Here is a 23,490-nt window from a genome sequence, read left to right on the forward strand (position 1 = left end):
ATATTCCGTCTGGGTAGCCTCCAACCTGATGGCATGAACATCGACTTCTCTAATTTCCGCTAAGTCCCCACCTCCCCCTCGTACCCCATCTGTTACTCATTTTTATGCACACATTCTTTCTCTCACTCTCCTTTTTCTCCCTCTGTCCCTCTGAATATACCTCTTGCCCATCCTCTGGGTCCCCCCCCGCCCTTGTCTTTCCCCGGGCCTCCTGTCCCATGATCCTCTCGTATCCCCTTTTGCCTATCATCTGTCCAGCTCTTGGCTCTATCCCTCCCCCTCCTGTCTTCTCCTATCATTTTGGATCTTCCCCTCCCCCTCCAACTTTCAAATCCCTTACTCACTCTTCCTTCAGTTAGTCCTGACGAAGGGTCTCGGCCTGAAACGTCGACTGCACCTCTTCCTACAGATGCTGCCTGGCCTGCTGCGTTCACCAGCAACTTTGATGTGTGTTGGTTGTACTCCAGTATTGATTTTTTTTTTGTGTGTGTGTGTATTTCCAGCATTTGGAGAATTTTATTATAAATACAGTGTATATTTTTTAATTTCCCATATTCATCTGCCCAATTTTTTACTTTGTTCACCTGCTGTTTGGAAGATTGTCTGGGTATTGGTTTCACACAGGTCTGGTTTTGTGCAGTAGCTAGCACTTTATATGGCACCTCTGACATAATAGCCCTAGACAATGAATGCTACCTGGCTATCTACGGGTGAAAACAAAACTTCTTGAAACTAGACTTCATTTCTCACCCCAGATATATATACTGCAATGAGAGTTTGCTGAATAACTGATAGAATCAGAACCTCTGGCAAGTTTGCTTTTATGCGCTGTGCGAAATATTGTTCCTCTGTTACCGTACCAAAGCTAATTCCCATATGTTCTCAACTCTGGTTGGGCCCTGTACATAATGTATCAAACACTCCACGGATTCACTGAACAAATCTTGCACATCTAAGTATCGAGTAAGATCTAGTCAATTCTAGGGAAGATAAAGTCCCTCACTATGACAACCCTGTTGTTCTGCACCTCTCCATAAGCATCAACATATCCGATCCTCCACCTCCCGGTGGTTATTGGGGGCCAATACGATAATCCCATCAGTGTAACTGCAGATTGCCTCTGTAAATGAGCCTTCCATCTGCTGTGACATTCCCAGTGGGGTAACCTCTGCATCTTTTAACCCCCCACTCACATGTAAAACAATCAAACCCAGGAATGTTGAGCTGCCAGCCCTGTCCCTCCGACAGCATAACACTCCTAATGTTGAAATAAACTCATTTCAGCCCATCAGTTCCACCATGTTTATTAGCCTGACATTGGCTCTCGTTCTTTTCAGACTGTCTTGTCATACATACATTCTCCCACTTGCTGCTCTAGTTCAAACTCTGCCAAGTGACACCATCAAACCTCCTGGCGAAGCTAATTGGTTCCTGTCCGGTTCTGATGCAAATGGTCTTGTTTGTCCGGGTTTCCCACATGCCTGGAAGGGAGCCCATTAATCCATGAAGACCTCCCTCATGCATCAATTCCTCAGCAACATTTTAAACTGCATCGGCCTGTGAGTTTGACATCAGTGGTGGGTAAATTGATGGAAGGTTTTCTTAGAGATGGTATATATAATTATCTGGATAGACAGGGTCTGATTAGGAACAGTCAACATGGATTTGTGCGTGGAAGGTCATGTTTGACAAACCTTATTGAATTTTTTGATGAGGTTACTAAGAAAGTTGACGAGGGTAAAGCGGTGGATGTTGTCTATATGGACTTCAGTAAGGCCTTTGACAAGGTTCCACATGGAAGGTTAGTTAGGAAGGTTCAATCGTTAGGCATTAATATTGAAGTAGTAAAATGGATTCAGCAGTGGCTAGATGGGAGACGCCAGAGAGTAGTGATGGATAACTGTGTGTCAGATTGGAGGAGGGTGTGTAGCGGTGTGCCTCAGGGATCTGTACCGAGTCCAATGTTGTTTGTCATATATACTAATGATCTGGATGATGGGGTGGTAAATTGGATTGGTAAGTATGCAGATGATACTAAGATAGGTGGCGTTGTAGAGAATGAAGTAGGTTTTCAAAGCTTGCAGAGAGATTTAGGCTAGTTAGAAGAGTGGGCTGAAAGATGGCAGATGGAGTTTAATGCTGATAAATGTGAGGTGCTACATTTTGGTAGGACTAATCAAAATAGAGCATACATGGTAAATGGTAGGGCATTGAAGAATGCTGTAGAACAGAGGGATCTAGGAATAATGGTGCACAGTTCCCTGAAGGTGGAATCTCATGTGGATGGGGTGGTGAAGAAAGCTTTTGGTAAGCCTTTATAAATCAGAGCATTGAGTATAGGAGTTGGAATGTAATGTTGAAATTGTATAACTCATTGGTAAGGCCAAATCTGGAGTATTGTGTACAGTTCTGGTCACTGAATTATAGAAAAGATGTCAATAAAATTGAGAGAGTACAGAGGAGGTTTACTAAAATGTTGCCTGGGTTTCATCTCCTAAGTTACAGAAAAAGATTGAACAAGTTATAAACACAAAATAATCTGCAGATGCTGGGGTCAAAGCAACATTCACAACACGCTGGAGGAACTCAGCAGGTCGGGCAGCATCAGTGGAAAAGATCGGTCGACATTTCGGACCGGAACCCTTTGTCAGGACTGTAGGGGGAAGGGGCAAAGGCCCTATAAAGAAAGTGGGGGGAGGGTGGGAAGGAGAAGTCTGGTAGGTTCCAGGTGAAAAACCAGTAAGGGGAAAGATAAAGGGGTGGGGGAGGGGAAGCAGGGAGGTGATAGGCAGGAAAGGTGAAGAAAGAATAGGGGAAAACACAATGGGTAGTAGAAGGAGGCGGAACCAAGAGGGAGGAGGTAGGCAGCTGGGGGAGGGGGCAGAGTGACATAGGGATAGGGGAAGGGAGGGGGAGGGAATTACCCGAAGTTGGAGAATTCTGTGTTCATACCAAGGGTCTGGAGACTACCTAGATGGTATATGAGGTGTTGCTCCTCCAATCTGAGTTTAGCCTCATCATGGCAGTAGAGGAGGCCATGTATGGACATATCTGAATGGGAGTGGGAAGCAGAGTTGAAGTGGGTGGCTACTGGGAGATCCTGTATCTTTTGGTGGACGGAGCGGAGGTGCTCAAACAAGCTAGGTCTTTATTCTTTGGAGTGTAGAAGGTTGAGGGGGGACTTGATAGAGGTGTTTAAAATTATGAGGGGGATTGATAGAGTTGACGTGGATAGGCTTTTTCCATTGAAAATGGGTGAGATTCAAACAAGAGGACATGAATTGAGAGTTAAAGGGCAAAAGTTTAGGGGTAACATGAGGAGGAATTTCTTTACTCAGAGAGTGGTAGCTGTGTGGAACAAGCTTCCAGCAGAAGTGGTTGAGGCGGGTTCGATGTTGTTGTTTAAAGTTAAATTGGATAGCTATATGGACAGGAGAGGAATGGAGGGTTATGGGCTGAATACAGGTCGGTGGGACTAGGTGAGGGTGGGAGTTCAGCACGGACTAGAAGGGCCGAGGTGGCCTGTTTCTGTGCTGTAATTGTTATATGGTTATATATGGTCTTCGCTGAGATCTGACCTCCTCCTCTGTGGAGCTCTGCACCTTGCTTTCTGTGCCATTATTTGCAGTGTATGTTAAGCTGCTAAAGGTATTGATGGTAGTGAAATAGGAACAGAAAATGCTGGAAGTACTCTGCATGTCAGGCAACATCTGCATGTGTTTTTTTTTAATCCCGGTGGTTTTGACTTTTCTTGGAAACTGAGGTTAGAAAACACATTTATTTTGAGCTGTAGGGAGGAGGAAATACCTGTGATAAAGTTGAGTGAATGATGTCAGGAGTGATGTTGCTGGCTGAAAAAGAGAAAATTCATTACAGTTAATGAGTCTGTAGGAGGTGAATGTAGAGGGAAAGGAATAAGAACAGAGAGGACAGGAAAAGTAACAATGCTGAAACTGTGTCACAGAACACAGCTGTTGCTGGAAAACCCCAGCAGGTTGAGTAGTATCTGGGGAGAGAGAGAGGGAGTGGGGAGGGGGGGGAGAAAACACCCTGATTTAACATCACAGACTGACTACTATTTGGGCAGTAAAGACACCTACATTGAACAATATTTCCCTCAACGCCGGGAAAAGAAGAGCTGGTTATTGATTACAGAAAGAGGGGTGATGCATATGCTCTTGTTTACAATGGTGCTTGGGTAGAAAGAGTTGAGAGTTTCAGGCTCATCTAAGTGGAATATTGCCTATAGCCAGTCTAAGTCCAATCATGTAATTGCTACAGCTAAAAATGCTCACTGGTACCTCTACTTCCTCGAGAGGTTAAAGACATTTGCCATGTTCCCTTCAACCATTACCTACTTTTATGGCTGCACTATAGAAATCAGGGTAGTGGAGTGGAGATGTGTATCTCCCAAAGGAGGTGTAAGGCGCTCCTTCCCTCTGCTAGCCTCCAGGTTACTCTTGGGCAAAGTGTAGCACTGGCTTAGCCCCTCTGATCAGGGTCACGTGAAGCCATGGGAGCAGGTGGATGGTTGTATGAGCAGCTGGTGCATATCACAAGTCCTGGTTATGCGACCACTGACACCAGACAATCTCTGAAGAGTATTGATAATGGCTGGGGTCAACCATCTTGTAAACACACTGCCCAGAAGAAGACAATGGCAAATCACTTGTGTAGAAGAATAATCATGGTCATGGAAAGATCATGATCGCCTTTGTCATATAATACGGCACATGATGATGATGACGGCTATGGAAGTCATCCTAAACAGATGCATTATGACTTTATACAGCAGATACCTGAGATTGCAAGAATCTACAGAAAGCTGTAGACACAGATCAGCACATCATGCAAACCAGCCTCCACGCCATGCACTGTCTACATTTCTTGCTGCCTCAGTACAACAGCCAGCATAATCGAAGACTCCACTCACCCTAGATGTTCTTTTTTCTCTTCTGTCCAGTCGGGCAGAATGTACAAAAGCCTGAAAGCATGTACTACTGTTGTCCTTCTGTTGTAAGTCTCTTGTTTCGATACGATGGACTCTAGACTTCACGGTCCTACCCAGTTATGGCCTTGCGTTTTATTGTCTGCTTGCTCTGCACTTCCTTTGTAACGGTAGCACTTTATTCTGCCTTCTGTTGTTCTTTTCCCCCTTGTGCTAAGTCAATGTACTGATGTAAGTTGGAGAGCATGTAAAATAAAGTTTTTCCACTGTACTCCAGTACATGTGACAATAATAAACAAATCTGACCAAACGTCAGAACTGGGAAGTTCTGACACAAACTGGAAAGACCAGTTATCAACTTTGAACACAACTATTTCCAATCACCTGCTTATCCTTGTGTGTAATTTCTCCTTTGTCCCTTACTGATTTCATTTTAACATCCTTTTATTCCACTGACTTACTCCTGATACCTCTCATTCTGGCTCTCTACCAATTTTTTGTAGAGGTCATTTTTTATCAAATAATTGCAAGCTGTTTTTTTTTAAACTTTTGTTGCTTTATTGTCAGTGGAAGCAGCACCATATTAATTGAATTGTGCCCCTGTCAATGTTGCTGAACAAAATAAGTACAATTTAATTTCCAGTATACAGTAGTCTGGAAAACCATTACGTATTTAAGATAGATCTAAGCAGCTCTTATTTTTTTCCCCCTGTATTCATGTGTGAGTAATCCTGCAGTAGTTGGAGGAGGTAATCAGCTAGGAAATAAGCTAGCTCCCCTGATAATGCTGCTAATTTTCCAAGTGAACAGGGTGTTGAAGATAACCTGGAAGGTAAATTCTGAATTACAAGTTGCATGTTAAGTATTAACATGGAATCTCACTGTATGCTGAAGTGGTAGGGGTCATGAACTTTAACTTCAGGCTTTTGAATTTGTGTCTTATCACAACAGAAGGGTACAAAAGTGTGTAACAATGAAAGTGCCAAGATATCTTTAGGAATGTACACAAAGTGCTGGAGGAACCCAGCAGGTCAGGCACCATCTATGGAGAGGAATAAACAGTTGACTTTTCTGACCAAGACCCTTCTTCAGGATTCCTTACGGGCTTGATAAGAGTGGATTCAGAGGGATGTTTTCCAGGGATGGCAGTCTCAGAATAGGCAGTAGGTCAGTTAGGGATGTAATGAAGAGAAATATTCTCGTATTCATGTTTTAAATTTATTGTTACATACGTAGGGTATAAATGCCATAAAAATTCATTTTCTGCAGCACAGTACAATGCAAACATAAGCTAACAGAAGCATGAATTACACATAACTTGGTCAAAATAAACATAACATTAGTGGAAGTTGAGAGAAGGAAAAAGGAAAGATGGGGGATGGGGGCGGTTCTTCAGGTTAGTTCAAGAACCAGATGGCAGTTGGGAAGAATCTGTTATTGAACCTCGAGGTGTGGGTCTTCAGGCTGCTGTACCTTCTGCCTGACGGCAGCATTGAGAAGAGGGTATGAGCAGGAAGGGGAGGGGTTCTCACTTCCTTGACGCATTGGCTCTTTTCCATGATGACGGAGAGAGCTGTACCCCTGATGGGGCTGGCTATGTCCTCTACTCTGAAGCTTCTCTTGTTGCTTTGTACTTGAGTTTCTATACCGGCTGTGACGCAACCGGTAAGGATACCTTCCACTGTACGTCCAGTGACATGAATCTTTGGAATTTTATTTATTTACTTTTAGAGTGTGGAACAGAGCCTTCCGGCCCAATGAGCCGCACCACCCAACAACCCACCTATTTAACAGTAGTCTAATCACAGGCTCCAAAGGTAGTCATAGCCGAAGGGTGGTACTGGGGGCGAACTCCCACTGCTAAACAAATGCTCTTCATGGCGTGCGCCTCAACAGCCTCTGACAACCAAGTCCAACTCCTGGCCTTCACGTGTGGCATAGTTCTTATGCCCGGCGGAGCTGTTCCCACTGACAGGACAAGGGGTAAAGGTGGGCCACTGGCACCTTAAAACCAGTTGCTCTGGGCAGATGGGGCTCGTTAACCACAGATGGTAGCTCACCTAGGAGAGGGAAAACTCCGATTTCAAACCTCCGCTGTCTTGCGGCTATACCCGCTCACGGGAAAGGCTTTGGGAGTAAACCCTGAGGGAAAATCCGGAGTCGGAGTCCCGAATGCGGCTGACTGCTGTACCCAGCACCGGCACGGCAACTCCTGCGATGCTGCTGGCACCAAACTGTATCGACTTCCGTCGTTCCTTTGGACCTGTCATCAGCATGGAGAGGGGGGTCCCACTGCATGGGCGACAGATCTCCAGATCAACTCTGCCCTGGCTTGCGCCCTGGAGAGGCCACTCCCAGTGACTATCAGAGGCGCAGTACCCATGGTCAACCACGACAGACGGGGGCCACACACACAATCACAGGCAATTTACAAAGACCAATTAACCTACTAACCAGTATGTCTTGGGACTGTGGAAGGAAACTGGAGCACCTGGAGGAAACCCACATGGTTATGGGGAGAACGTCCAAACTCCTTACAGATGGTGTTGCAGTAGCGTAGTGCTAACTGCTACACTACCATGGAGCCCACCCATTCTTTACTAAGAGGTTATTAAGTTTATTGGAAAAAGATTGATACATTTCTGGAGATGAACAGATACGAAGGTAGTGAATGAAAATGAAGCTAAGGTAAAAGATTTAGATAGCTTACACCTTCTCCTAGTATTGTTGTAATTGACCATGGGGCTTCAGACATCCACTGAATAGACCATTTATAAAACAGTGATACTTGCAGTGACAAGCACTTGCACAATGTTCATTTGTCAAATATACCATAATTATTGATGATCATTTTTAGTAACATGAACTTCTTTGCTGTTGAGGATATAAATAAAGGGAGTACTCTATCATGCCTAAGAGAAGCTATTTCACTTCTGTCATCATTCTGTTTGTTTCACTGCTACTGAAACATTCAGATGCATGCAAGGGAAACATAATCTCTGCATCTGTCTTCTGCAATCTTTACAAGTTTGACATAATAAGAAATATGAGGTTCTGCTGATGCTGGAGATCTAGAGATGCACACGCAATGCTCAAAGAGCTCAAGCAAGTCGGTCAGCATCTATAGAGAGGAATAATGAATTGATGTTTGGGGCAAGACTGTTCATCAGGACTGGAAAGGAAGGGGGTGGGGGAGCCAGAATAACAAAGTGGGGGGTGGAGGAGAAAAAGTGCAAGCTAGAAGGTGATAGGTGGAGCCAGGTGAGAGGGAAGGTAGGTTAGTGGGGGAGGTGATCTGTGGAAAGGGTAAAGGGCTAAAGGCATCTGATAGGAGAGGAGAGTCGAGAAAGGGAAGGAGGGGGGCATGTTTTTATAGGACCACCTCTCACTTTTCTAAACTCAGTCAAGCAATAGTAGATTTGACAAAAATAATTTACCTTTTGGCTGATCATATTTTCAATGTTACCACTTTAATAATAAATTATAATACATTCCCCATTAACATCGGGTTAACTGGTCCAGAGTTCCCTGTCTTCTCCCTTCCACATTCCTTAAGTAGCGATGTTACATTTGGTACTTTTCAACCTGTGAGAAATATTCTAAAATCTTTGGACCTTTGTATGATGACAACCCATGCCTTCACAATTCCATAGTCACTTCTTTCAAAACTTTGAAAAGCAGATGTTCACTTTCTGGTGATGTATCAGTTTTCAATCCCACCAATTATTCCCACGCTGAGTTTGTTTTCAGCGCTTTGTTCAGTTTAGGCATTATTCTTCAGTATTTAGATTTCCAGCCATCTAACAAACATCATCAACATTTATTGAATTTCTCTGACATTTCCTTTATTCACCAATGTATTTTTCCTGTCTCCTGTAAGCCATCCACGTTATCTTTTGGAATATAGAACAGCACAGGAACTAGCCCTTTGACCTACTCTGTCTGTGCCAAACACGATGCTGAATAAAACTAAATCTCTCTGCCTACACATGATCCATATCTGTCCATTCCCTGCATGTTTGTGTTTAACAGCCTCTTAAATTCCACTGTCATATCTTGTTGTTGGTAAATCGAAAGAGTGAACTCAAAGCTCTGTCACAAGAAAGTCATAAATTGAATAACCATAATTTAAGTAGTTGTAGATTTACTCTTCGTGGCCCTTACAAGGTACTCACCGTTCTTCATGGGGAGAAACTTGCTCTGTGCTTCTCTTTGCTTCATATGTAGAAGTTTTTGTATTTTTCATATTTTTGACTACTTGACTTTCATGTCTCGACCTTCCTTTGCTGAGTTTTCAGATGTTCCTAATCCACAGGCTTGCTGCTGGTTTTGGCAGTAAGTCACTGACCTCTGATCTAAACCTACTAATATTTGGCACAGCCAGACTGTTTGTCCAGTGGAATTTTAGTGCCTTGTAGGGGTATATGTTTTCATTGTTTTAAATATTAAACTTTGTTTATTTGTCTTTGTGTCCTAGAGTGTAGTTTACCAGTTTGCTGCTGCCAACTCGTGCTTCATACTCTATTGTAGTTTGATATAGTTTGGCATAAATTCTGTCATGCTATTATTCCTCATCCATGAAAGTCCATTAGCTGGCTGATTCCTGTTGTAAATCACCAGCAGTTGCCCAGCAGTAGGGGCTCTGGTACACCCAGTACAAGTTCAAGACCATAAGACAGAGGAGCAGAATAAACAAGCTGGCCTATCAAGCCTGCTCCGGCATTCAATCATGGCTGATCCTTTTTTTCTATCTCCTCTTCAACCCCAGTTGCCAGCCTTCATCCTGTAACCTTTGATGCCATGTCCAATCAAGAACCTATCAACCTCTGCCTTGAATACACCCAATGACCTGGTCTCCACAGCTCATGTGGCAACAAATTCCACAAATTCACCACCCTTTGGTTATTTCTTCAGCAGTTTGAATGGGGCACGACTGCGCATACGCGTGGAAGTCAGCCAGTGAGAACAGCGGGAAGAGTTTAAAAAGAAGACAGATTTACAGAGCGGGCGACGGAGTAGTGGGAGACAGAGTAGGAAGGCTTTGGCTCAACAGGGCTTAGGCGATAAGGGGTCAAGGCCAGGTAGGTTATCTGTTTAAAATAAAGACAGAAGATATGTGTGTGAGGCCAGTTTTCTGTGCTCAGTGTTAGATGTTGGAGGTCCTGGAGACTCCCGGCCTCCTGGATGACCACATCTGCACCAGGTGTGTTGAACTGCAGCTCCTTAGAGAACTGTTAGGGAACTGGAGCTGCAGCTCGATGAGCTTCATCTGGTCAGGGAGAGTAAGGAGGTGATAGAGAGGAGCTATAGGCAGGTAGTCACCCTGGGACCACAGGAGACAGAGAGTGTGTAACAGTCAGGAGAGGGAAGTGCAAGAAGCAGGTGTTAGAGAGTACCCCAGTGGCTGTCCCCCTTAACAATAAGTATTCCTGCTTGAGTACTGTTGGGGGGGGGGGGTAGAGCCTCCCTGGGGGAAGCAATAGTGGTTGCACCTCTGGCCCTGTGTCTCAGAAGGGCATGGAAAGGAAGAGGATGGCAGCAGTGATAGGGGACTCTATATTTAGGTGGTCAGATAGGCGGTTCTGTGGACGCAGGAAAGAAATGCGGATGGTAGTTTGCCTCCCAGGTGCAAGGGTCTGGGATGTTTCTGATCGCGTCCATGGTATCTTGAAGTGGGAAGGGGAACAGCCAGAGGTTGTGGTACGTATTGGTACCAACGACATAGGTAGGAAGAGGGAGGAGGTCCTGAAAACAGACTACAGGGAGTTAGGAAAGAGGTTGAGAAGCAGGACCTCAAAGGTAGTAATCTCAGGATTACTGCCTGTGCCGCGCGACAGTGAGTATAGGAATAGAATGAGGTGGAGGATAAATGCGTGACTGAGGGATTGGAGCAGGGGGCAGGGATTCAGATTTCTGGGCCATTGGGACCTCTTCTGAAGTAAGTGTGACCTGTACAAAAAGGATGGGTTGCACTTGAATCCAAGGGGGACCAATATCCTGGCAGGGAGGTTTGCTAAGGCTACTGGGGAGAGTTAAACTAGAATTGCTGGGGGGGTAGGAGCCGAACTGAAGTGACGGAGGAAAGGGAGGTTGGCTCACAAATAGAGAAAGCTTGGAGACAGTGTGAAAGGGAGGATAGGCAGGTGATAGAGAAGGGACGCGCTCAGACGGATGGTTTGACATGTGTTTATTTTAATGCAAGGAGTATTATGAATAAAGTAGATGAGCTTAAAGCATGGATTAGCACTTGGAGCTATGATGTTGTGGCCATTATAAGGACTTGGATGGTGCAGGGGCAGGAATGGCTACTTCAAGTGCCAGGCTTTAGATGTTTCAGAAAGGATAGGGAGGGAGGAAAAAGAGGTGGGGGCGTGGCACTGTTGATCGGAGATAGTGTCACGGCTGCAGAAAAGGAGGAAGTCATGGAGGGGTTGTTTACGGAGTCTCTGTGGGTGGAAGTTAAGAATAGGAAGGGGTCAATAACTCTACTGGGTGTTTTTCATAGACCACCCAATAGTAACAGGGACATCGAGGAGCAGATAGGGAGACAGATTCTAGAAAGGAGTAATAATAATAGGGTTGTTGTGGTGGGAGATTTTAAATTTCCAAATATTGATTGGCATCTCCCAAGAGTGAGGGGTTTAGATCGGGTAGAGTTTGTTAGCTGTGTTCAGGAAGGTTCCTTGACACAATATGTAGATAAGCCTACAAGAGGAGAGGCTGTACTTGATCTGGGATTGGGAAATGAACTTGGTCAGGTGTCAGGTCTCTCAGTGGGAGAGTATTTTAGAGATAGTGATCACAGAATTGCCCTGAGAACATCTGTTTCCAATTTAGGCTTCCAAGTTCCTGCCTGATAGCCTCATATTCCCCCTTACTCCAATTAAATGTTTCCCTGACTTGTCTGTCCCTCTTCCTCCCCAATACTATGATAAAGGAAATAGAATTGAGGAATAGGGACAGACAAGTTAGGGAAACATTTAATTGGAGTAAGGGGGAATATGAGGCTATCAGGCAGGAACTTGGAAGCCTAAATTGGAAACAGATGTTCTCAGGGCAACGTATGAAAGAAATGTGGCAAATATTCAGGGGATATTTGTGTGGGGTTCTGAGTAGATACGTTCCAATGAGACATGGAAAGAATGGTAGGGTACAAGATCCGTGTTGTACAAAGGCTGTTGTAAATCTAGTCAAGAAGAAAAGATGAGCTTACAAAAGGTTCAAAAAACTAGGTAATGATAGGAATCTAGAAGATTATAAGGCTGGCAGGAAGGAGTTTAAGAATGAAATTAGGAGAGCCAGAAGGGGCCATAAGAAGGCCTTGGCGGACAGGATTAAGGAAAACCCCAAGGCATTCTACAAGTATATGAAGAGCAAGAGGATAAGATGTGAGAGAATAGGACCAATCAAGTGTGACAGTGGAAAAGTGTGTATGGAACCGGAGGAAATAGCGGAGGTACTTAATGAATACTTCACTACGGAAAAGGGTCTTGGCAGTTGTAGGGATGACTTGTGGCAGACTGAAAAGCTTGAGCATGTAGATATTAAGGAAGAGGATGTGCTGGAGGTTTGGGAAAGCATCAAGTTGGATAAGTCAGTGGGACTGGACGGGATGTACCCCAGGCTACTGTGGGAAGCGAGGGAGGAGATTGCTGAGCCTCTGGCAATGATCTTTGCATCATCAACGAGGACAAGAGAGGTTCCGGAGGATTGGAGGGTTGCAGATGTTGTTCCCTTATTCAAGAAAGGGAGTAGGGATAGCCCAGGAAATTATAGACCAGAGAGTCTTACTTAAGTGGTTGGTAAGTTGATGGAGAAGAGATTTATGAACATTTGGAGAGGCATAATATGATTATTAATAGTCAGCATGGCTTTTTCAAAGGCAGGTTGTGCCTTACAAACCTGATTGAATTTTTTGAGGATGTGACTAAACACATTGATGAAGGTAGAGCTGTAGATGTAGTGTATATGGATTTTAGCATGGCATTTGATAAGGTACTCCATGCAAGGCTTATTGAGAAAGTAAGGAGGCATGGGATCGAAGGAGACATTGCTTTGTGGCTCCAGAACTGGCTTGCCCACGGAAGGCGAAGAGTGGTTGTAGACGGGTCATATTCTGCATGGAGGCCGGTGACCAGTGGTGCGCCTCAGGGTTCTGTTCTGGGACCCCTACTCTTTGTGATTTTTATAAATGACCTGGATGAGGAAGTAGAGGGATGGGTTAGTAAATTTGCTGATGACACGAAGGTTGGGGGTGTTGTGTATAGTGTGGAGGGTTGTCAGAGGTTACAACGGTACATTGATAGGATTCAAAACTGGGCTAAGAAGTGGCAGATTGAGTTCAACCCAGATAAGTGTGAGGTGGTTCATTTTGGTAGGTCAAATATGATGGCAGAATATAGCATTAGACCATAAGACCATAAGACAAAGGAGTAGAAGTCAGCCATTCGGCCCATCGAGTCTGCTCCGCCATTTTATCATGAGCTGATCCATTCTCCCATTTAGTCCCACTCCCCCGCCTTCTCACCATAACCTTTGATGCCCCGGCTACTCAGATACCTATCAATCTCTGCCTTAAATACACCTAATGACTTGGCCTCCACTGCTGCTCGTGGCAACAAATTCCATAGACTCACCACCCTCTGACTAAAAAAATTTCTTCGCATTTCTGGTAAGACTCTTGGCAGTGTGGAGGATCAGAGGGATCTTGGAGTCTGAGTCCAAAGCTGCTATGCAGGTTGACTCTGTGGTTAAGAAGGCATACGGTGCATTAGCCTTCATCAATCGTTGAGTTTAAGAGCGGAGAGGTAACATTGGAGCTATATAGGACCCTGGTCAGACCCCGCTTGGAGCACTGTGCTCAATTCTGGTCGCCTCACTACAGGAAGGACGTGGAAGCCATAGAAAGGGTGCAGAGGAGATTTACAAGGATGTTGCCTGGATTGGGGAGCATGCCTTATGAAAACAGGTTGAGTGAACTTAGTCTTTTCTCCTTGAAGCGACAGAGGATGAGAGGCGACCTGATAGAGGTGTATAAAATGATGAGTGGCATTAATCATGTGGATAGTCGGAGGCTTTTCCCCAGGGCTGATATGGCTAGCACGAGAGGCCATAGTTTTAAGGTGCTTGGAAGTAGGTACAGAGGAGATATCAGGGGTAAGTTTTTTATGCAGAGAGTGGCGAGTGCGTGGAATGGGCTACCGGCGGCAGTGGTGGAGGTGAAAATGATAGGGTATTTTAAGAGATTCCTGGATGGCTACATGGAGATTAGAAAAATAGAGGGCTATGGATAAAGCCTAGGTAGTTCTAAGGTAAGGACATGTTCGGCACAGCTTTGTGGGCAGAAGGGCCTGTATGCTGTAGGTTTTCTATGTTTCTAAGAAATTTCTCTGACTCTGTTTTGAAAGGGCTCCCCTCTATCCTGAGGATGTGCCCTCTTGTCCTAGACTATTCCACTATGGGAAACATCCTTTCAACATCTACTTTGTCTAGGCCTTTCAACATTCGAAAGGTTTCAATGACGTCCCCCCCATCCTTCTGAATTCTGTCAAATGTTCCTCGTATGATAAACCTTTCATCCCTGGAAACATCCTTGTGAACCCTCTCTAATGCCAGCACATCTTTTCTAAGATGAGGGGCCCAAAACCGTTCACAATACAAGGTGAGGCCTCACCAGTGCCTTATAGAACCTCAGCATCACATCCTTGCTTTTGTATTCTAGACCTCTTGAATATGCCCTCTTAACCTCTTGGCATTTGCCTTCCTCATCACTGAATCAACCTGTAAGTTAACCTTCAGGGTGTTCTGCACAAGTTCAAATTCAGTTTTGGTTTGCCCTGATTTAGCCGCTGCAATCTACCAGATAGTGTTGCCATCTTCGGGGAAGACAAAAACCAATAGGCATATATGCGTGTGTATTTGAAGGGGACCTTAAAAAAAAAAAAATTAATGTGGCTCTATGCTTTTGATTTAATCTCCTTGCCGTCTACACTTGTGTTACATAGTTAACTGGATGAAAGTCTGGGAGTGAAAGTCAAACTGCTTTGTGCTACTGTGTTTATCTGGTGTAATTAAGACCACCTTGTATAATCTCAGTTTGTGTTCTTCAGTTGTTACCTTGACTGCGTCCAAAATCTCTACACAAAATCTGGGATCTCTACTTAATAAAAGGTGCTTTAAGTCCTGCAAGTACCACCTGTAGATTATACTCAAAGTGCTGATGTTGCATCATGTGTAACATGTATAAATGGTTGGAATTTAGCTTGTGATAAGGTTACCATCGTACAGTACTGTGCAAAAGTTAGGCAGACATGTATAGCTAGCGTGCCCAAGTCTTTTGCACAGTTTTGTAGTAATTTTGTGTATTGCACTGTACTGCAGCCACAAAAAGAAACATAACAGATGAATGGTGATAAGCCTTATTTTGATATGGGTCTCTATTGTGGACTGAGAGTGGGAAGGGGGCAGGGAGAAAGGAATCATAGTTAGGAAAAGGAGAAGGGAGAGGAGAGAGTGGGAAACACCAGAGAGACATTCTCTAATGATCAATAAACCAATTGTTTGGAATCAAATGACCTTGCCTGGTGTCTCAGGGCTGGGTCTGTCCGCACCCTCACCACCACCTGCTTTTGGACTGCCTTCTCTACCACCTTTCCCATACCCCTCCCGCAGTGCTCCACCCTCACCATTCTCAATGTCCTTTGCATCTGTCAGATTTACAAACTCGCTCTGTGCTCTACCTTGACAAATCCTGTACTGTGTAAAAATCTTGGGCACCCTAGCTATAAATATGTGCTAGACTTCTGCACAGTACTGTAGGTATTCAATGTAAAACCATGTTAGCGTGGTTGGATTGCAGAGATGAGAGTTGGGAATCCTCTCAAGCCTTTGTCTTTAAATTTATAATGTGCATTTCTTAGGGTTATACTGTCAGTCCTGAATTTGATAATATATTAATGGCCTTTTATTCCAATTTCTAAATGGCATGATGCATTTCTGAACTGCAGAGAGCCATCAATTATGTATATCTTGAGTTATCTGAGGAGCACTGTGTCATAAGTTGATGCTGTTTGTGGCATATACATGTAGTGAAATCTTAGGTAATGTCATGAAGTTTTTCACTGCCAGCTTAAAATGGACATGGAAAAATGTTAGCATTCTGGGCACTCTAATATTACTGGAAATTCTCTTTATTGTATTTTGGTATCTCAGGAGATGAAGGTAGTTATTTTTTCCAGACGAGTTTCTGTGGTTCCATGCTTAATGTTTTCATTTATAGTGATGTAGTTTTAAGGTGCTGTGACTAGCATGAGCTCTAATCGTCAGCATATAACCTGTAGCACCAGAGATCCCAACAAACTAGACCACTGTTATACTAAGATGAGGAAGGCCTACTGTTCCTTGCCCAGACTGCATTCCAGTAAATCAGATCACTTGGCTTTCTTTCTACTTACATACAGGCAGTGGCTAAAGAGCAAAGCTCCAAAGATTAGGACAGCAAAGAGGTGGTCATGGGAGGCAGATGAGTGGCTACGGGATTGCTTCGAGTCGGTGGACCAGACTGTGCTCAAGGACTCATCTGTGGATCTGAATGAACACACCATGGTTGTAACGGACTGTATTAAAGAAATTGTAGACAAGTGTGTACCCACAAGATAATTCAGTCTTCCCCAACCAGAAACCCTGGATGAACCATGAGATCTGCTATCTGCTGAGAGCCAGATCAGAGGCATTCGGGTCTGGTGACTAACAAAGTTACGAGAGGTCCAGGAAGTTATTTCATCGGCAAAGTGGTAAATCCGAGCTAAACTTGAAATCAACAAAGAATACTTAATAGTTGTGGCAGGGCTTCAATATTATCACCTCTTAGAAAGTTAAATCAAGTGACGTTGGCAACAGCAGGGCTTCACTTCCAGAGGAGCTCAATGCCTTCTGTGTTCACTTTGACCATCAAAGCATGGAGGACTCATCACAAACACCCTCATCCCCCAATGATCCTTTGATTTCAGTCTCTGAGGCTGACGTGTGAGCAGCCTTCAGGAGAGTGAACCCTTAAAGCATCTGGCCCAGACAGGGTACTAGGCCAAGTAATAGAGACTGTGCTGACCAACTGGCTGGAGTGATCACTAAGATCTTTAACCTCTTGCTTCGGCAGTCTGAGGTGCCCAGTTGCTTCAAGCAGGCTTCAGTTATACCGGTACTAAGAAGAGTGTGGTGACCTGGCTCAATGACTATCATCCAGTAGCAGTAACGGCCACAGTGATGAAGTATTTTGAGAGATTAGTGATGAAACATGTATCAACTGCTGCCTGAGAAGTGACTTAGATCCACTCTAATTTGTATACTGGAGCAACAGGTCCAGCAGATGCCATCTCATTGGCTCTTCACTCAACCCTGGAAAATCTGGACAGCAAAGATGCTATTTATCGACTACAGTTTGGCATTTAATACCATCATCCCATCAAAACTAATCAATAAGCTCCAAGACCTTGGCCTCAATACCCCCCTTGTGCAATTGGATCCTTGATCTCCTCACTTGTAGACCCCAGTCAGTTCGGATTGGCAACAAGCTCTCCACGACCTCCATCAGAACAGGTGCACCATGCGCTGTCTACTTAGCCACCTGCTCTACTCACTTTACACTTATGACTGTGTGGCTAAGCACAGCCCCAATGCCATATTCAAGTTTGCTGATGATGCCACTGTTGTAGGCTGAATCAAAGGTGGGTGATGAATCAGCATATAGGAGTGAGATTAAAAATCTGACTTGAGTTGTGCCACAACACCAACCTCTTGCTCTTTGTCAGCAAGACCAAGGAGCTGATTATTGTCTTCAGGAGAACAAAACCAGAAGTTCATGAGCTAGTTCTCATCGGAAGATCAGAGGTAGAGAGGGACAACAACTTTAAATTCTTTGGTATTATTATTTCGGAGGACCTGTCGTGGGCCCAGCACAAAACTGCAGTTACGAAGAAAGCGCGGCGCTGTCTCTACTCCCTTAGGAGGATGTGAAGATTTGGCATGACATCTAAAACTTTGACAACCGTCCGTAGATGTGTAGTACAGAGTCCTGTCCAGTGATTGCTGCATCACAGCCTGGAGTGGAAACACCAATGCTCTTGAACAGAAAATCCTACAAAAAGTAGTGGATGCAGCCCAGTCCATCACGAGTAAAGGGCATGCCAACCATTCAGCACATTTACTTGAAATGCTGTTGCAGGAAAGCAGCATCATCATCAGGGACCCCCATCACCAGGACATGCTCTCTTTTTGCTGGTCACCAAGAAGGAAGTCAGGAGCCTCAGGACTCACACCACCAGGTTCAGGAAGTTATTCCCCCTCAACCATCAGGCTCTTGAACCAAAGGGGATGTCTTCACTCAAATTCACTTGCCCCATCACTGAAATATTCCCACAGCTAATGTACTCACTTTCAAGGACTATTCATCTCGTGTTCTTGATATTTATGATTTATTTATTTATTGTTATTTCTTTCTTTCTTGTACAGTATTTGCACAATTTATCTTTTGTTCTCTGGTTGAACACCCAAGCTGGGGGTCTTTAATTGATCCTGTTATGGTTGTTATTATTCAATAGATGTATTGAATATGCTTGCAAGAAAATGAATCTCAGGGTTGTATATGGTGGTATACAGTATACAGTGGCATGCAAAAGTTTGGGCATCCCTGGTCAAAATTTCTGTCACTGTAAATAGCTAAGTGAGTAAAAGATGAACTGATTTTTTTTTAGATTATGAAGACATGTAGTCCTCTTTTATTGTCATTTAGTAATGCATGCATTAAGATTTCCAAAAGACAAAGTTAAAGATGACACATTTCTTTAATATTTTAAGCAAGAAAACTTTTTTATTTCCATCTTTTACAGTTTCAAAATAACAAAAAAGGAAAAGGGCCCCAAGCAAAAGTTTGGGCACCCTGCATGGTCAGTACTTAGTAACACCCCTTTGGCAAGTATCACAGCTTGTAAATACCTCTTGTAGCCAGCTAAGAGTCCTTCAACTCTTGTTTGGGGGATTTTTGCCCATTCTTCCTTGCAAAAGGCTTCAAGTTCTGTGAGATTCTTGGGCCGTCTTGCATGCACTGCTCTTTTAAAGTCTATCCACAGATTCTCGATGATGTTTAGGTCAGGGGACTGTGAGGGCCATGGCAAAACCTTCAGCTTGTGCCTCTTGAGGTAGTCCATTGTGGGTTTTGGGGTGTGTTTAGGATCATTATCCTGTTGTAGAAGCCATCCTCTTTTCATCTTTGGCTTTTTTTTTACAGGCAGTGTGATGTTTGCTTCCAGAATTTGCTGGTACTTAATTGAATTCATTCTTCCCTCCTAGCAATAAATATTCCTCATGCTACTGGCTGCAACACAAGCCCAAAGCATGATCGATCCACCCCCATGCTAAACAGTTGGAGAGGGGTTCTTTTCATGAAATTCTGCACCCTTTTCTTCTCCAAGCATACCTTTGCTCATTGCGGCCAAAAAGTTCTATTTTAACTTCATCAGTCCACAGGATTTGTTTCCAAAATGCATCAGGCTTGTTTAGATGTTCCTTTGAATCTTCTAAATAGAACTTTTGAATAGAAAATATTAAAGAAATGTGTCATCTTTAACTTAGTCTTTTGGAAATCAGTTCATCGTTTACTCACTTAGCTATTTATTCACAGTAACAGAAATTTTGACCAGGGGTGCCCAAACTTTTGCATGCCACTGTATGCCACCATATACAACCCTGAGATTCACTTTCTTGCAAGCATATGCAATACATCTATTGGATAATTACAACCATAACAGGATCAATTAAAGACCCTCAACTTGGGTGTTCAACCAGAGTGCAAAAGATAAATTGTGCAAATACTGGAATGACCAGGAATGCCACTGTATGTACTTTGAATTTGTCTGTGTTGTGTCATGGCCCTAATTTTTTCAGGAGCAGCTCTTCTCTCAATGAGTAAGAATGGATAGAATAACAAAAAGTGGCAGAAGCTCTCAGCTGGTCAGGCAGCATCTGTGGAGAGAGAAACAGAATGATTCTTGATTAATGTTTAATCAAGCTGAAGCTGTCTAAGGTGATATGGAATGGACATGTATATTGGCCAGACTATTTACTAGGCTTGTACTCTATTTTGCAATGTAATTAGATATGAACTTAGGACTTTTACAATATGTCTCATGGTGTCAAAGTACGATGGTTAATGTAGCTACTTGATCATCTACTTCGATCTCCAAAATTGATCCTTAGTTTAAAAGGCAAGTGCACAAGGAACATTAATTGAAAATATATATGAATAAAAATCGAGCTGTCATTAATAATGCCAAGTATTTCCAAACTTAGTAGGAAGCTGTCTGAGTATCAGATTTTGGGTAATTTACTGTTATTCCTTTATATATACTGTACAAGCTTCAGATGTTATTTGGAGGAGGGAGTGATTTCATAATTATGCTTATTGAAAAGATAACCTACGTGAACAGAATGGTTTGCTTAGCCACCATTGCAGTGGCTTATTAGTTAACTAATTCAATCTGCAATGATTTTCTGGCAATTTTAGGATGGAAATCCAACACACAATGAGGATGAATGTATTATGTGGCCAATGATTAATGCCATAGGAATGTAACCAGAAAAATTGCCATCATTACTGAGACTGTTCTTTTGATCTCCGTGAATACTTAGTAGGTTTAAGCCCCATCTTCTACTCACCATTAAGGCAAAGTTGTATGTCCAAAATCATCATGTTCATAATGTATAAATATTCATTTTCAGGGCCGCCTGTCAGGCATTTCATCTGAACCTGTGCCCACACGAAGAGTAGTTCTTTCACACAATATGGACAAAGCACTGAAAGAAGGTACGTTTGTCTTTAATTATTCTGAAAGGGTGGAAAGAAAAATGAGCAGACAAATAAGTTGAAGTAATTTCTGTAAATCCTCAGGTTATGGACTATATTACAAATATAAAACTTAAATGAGTACTGGAATTGTTAAACCGTTTTTTTGCATATATTAAATTGGCACAGAACTGTGCAATCTATTTGAGGTCATGTGATGAAAATAAATTCTGTTTTGATTAAATTTATAAAAAAATACTTCACTGCAGTAACCAGTTGATTATCCTGTAATTGGGCACTAATGTGCAATTGAGTACGAAGATACTCTTCCACGCATTCCCTGATCGTTTTGCAAACTTGATTTTCAAAGAAGTTAGTTGTGTTTGTTTAAAGACATAATAAGGAATTATTACTTAGCACTGATTTAGAAGCAGACTATTCCACACATATCGGACTTGCACTTAGTAGAAATTGGGCAGAGCTTACTTTCCAAAGGCTTGTTAAGTCATAGTCATAGTCATACTTTATTGATCCTGGGGGAAATTGGTTATTGGTTAAAAGGATTATCTTCCAAGTGTTCAAAGTCCTAAGTAAATTTCAAAGTTCAAGGTAAAATTTATTATCAGAGTACATACATGTCACCACAAATAACACTGAAATTCTTTTTCTGTGGGCATACTTAGCAAATCTATAGAACAGTAATTGTAAACAGGGTCAATCGAAAACAAGCTATGCAAATATAAATAAATAGCCATGAATAAGGAATTTGAAATAACAAGATGAAGTCCTCAAAGTAAGAACATCAGTTGTAGGAACGCCAGAAGTAGAATGAATTTAGTTATCTCCTTTTGTTCAAGAGCCTGATGGTTGAAAGTAGTAGCTGTTCTTGAACCTGGTGATGTGAGTCCTGAGGCACTTGTACCTTCTACCTAATGGCAGCAGCAGGAAAAGAGCATGTCCTGTGTGGTGAAGATCTTTGATAGATGTTGCTTTTCTATGGTAATGCTTCATGTGCTCAGTGGTTGGGAGGGCTTACCCATGATGCACTGGGCCAAATCCACTACCTTTTGTAGGATTTTACACTGAAAGACATTGATGTTCCCATACCAGGCCGTAATGCAGCCAGTCAGCATACTTTCCATCACGTATCTATAGAAGTTTACCAAGGTTTTTGATGACATGCTGAATCTCTGCAGACTTCTGAGGAAGTAGAGGTGTTTTCGTGCTTTCTTCACAATTATATTTGTATGATGGGTCCAGGATAGGTCTTCTGAGATAGTGACATCCAGGAATTTAAAGTTGCTGACACTCTCCACCTCTGATGATTATTAATTCATGGGCCTCTGGTTTCCCTCTCCTGAAGTCTACAATCAGTTCCTTGGTCTGATTGACATTGAGTGAGAGGTTGTTGTTGTTACACCACTCAGCCAAATTCTCAGTCTCCCTCCTGTATGCTGATTCATCACCAATCTGAACTGACTGGCATCTACAAGTGAGGAAATCGAGGATCCAATTGCACAAGGGAGTATTAAGGCCCAGGTCTTGGAGTTTACAAGTTAGTTTTGAGGGAATGATGGTATTAAATGCTGAGCTGTAATTGATAAAGAACATCGTGATGTATGCATCTTTGCTGTCCAGATGTTCCAAGGTTGTGCAAAGAACCAACAAGATGGCATCTACTATAGACCTGTTGCTTCGGTAGGCAAATTGGAGTGGATCCAAGTTGCCACTCAGACAGGAGCTGATGTGCTTCAACACCAGCCTCTCAAAATACTTCAACACTGTAGATGTAAGTGTCACTGGGCAATAGTCATTGAGACAAGTTACCACGCTCTTCTTGGGCACTGGTATGATTGAAGCCTGCTTGAAGCAGAGAGGCTGAAGATATCAGTGAATATACCACCTAGTTAGTCATCACAGGTCTTCAGTACTCGGGAAGATACTCCATCCGGATGGAATGTTTTCCTTGGATTCACTCTCTTGAAGGCAGCCTGGATAATTTCTTCAAGTATTGAAATCAAAGGATCATCAGGAGACATGGGGTGCGCGATGGTTCCTTCCTGTTCTGGTGGTCAAAGTGAGCAAAGAAGGCATTGAGCTAATCTGGAAGCGAAGGTCTGCTGTCCCCTATGTCACAAGATCTAACTTTGTAGGAGGTTATGGCCTTCAAACCTTGCCACAGTTGTCGAGCATCCCTCATTGATTCCAGTCTAGTCTGGAATCTCAACCTCACCCTGAGTTGGCTTTCTTGAGGTCATACCTGCATCTCTTGAAGCATTCTTGATTTCCGGACTTCAATGCCTGTGATGTGGTTCTCAGCAAATTCCGGATTTCATTGTTCATCCAGGACTTCTGATCGGGGAAGACCCTGAATGATTTCATCGGGACACACTCACCTACAGCTGTTTTAATAAAGTCTGTAAAAACCCTGGTAGACTCATTCAGGTCCTTAGATAAGTTCTTGAACACGGCCCAGTCCACTGACTCGAGGTAATCCTGTAACCATTCTTCTGCATCCCACTACGACCTCCTTAGTTGTCTTGATTTCTGGAGCCTTGATTTTTAAGCTCTGTCTGTATACAGGTAATTGGAGTGCAACTGAATTATCCAACTTGCCAAAATGCGGTCTCGGGAGGGAACGATAGGCATTATTTATCGGAGTGTATCAGTGGTCTAGTAGGTTAGGACTTCTGCTGTAACAGGTTAC

The 23,490-nt window shown here is 43.2% G+C and overlaps 1 protein-coding gene across 6 annotated transcripts in view; it reads left to right on the forward strand.

Moving 5' to 3' along the window:
- The window catches only part of snx25 (sorting nexin 25), a 309,072-nt gene that overhangs the window by 35,435 nt on the left and 250,147 nt on the right, over window positions 1-23,490 (forward strand). For all 6 annotated transcript variants that reach the window (XM_072257752.1, XM_072257750.1, XM_072257754.1 and 3 more), the window contains exon 3: window positions 20,720-20,804. In XM_072257752.1, coding sequence (XP_072113853.1) covers window positions 20,720-20,804 — 85 coding nt within the window. The remainder of the gene's footprint in view (window positions 1-20,719; window positions 20,805-23,490) is intronic.

The sequence above is a fragment of the Mobula birostris genome, chromosome 5 (genome assembly GCF_030028105.1).
Source record: "Mobula birostris isolate sMobBir1 chromosome 5, sMobBir1.hap1, whole genome shotgun sequence".
NCBI classification, from domain to species: domain Eukaryota; kingdom Metazoa; phylum Chordata; class Chondrichthyes; order Myliobatiformes; family Myliobatidae; genus Mobula; species Mobula birostris.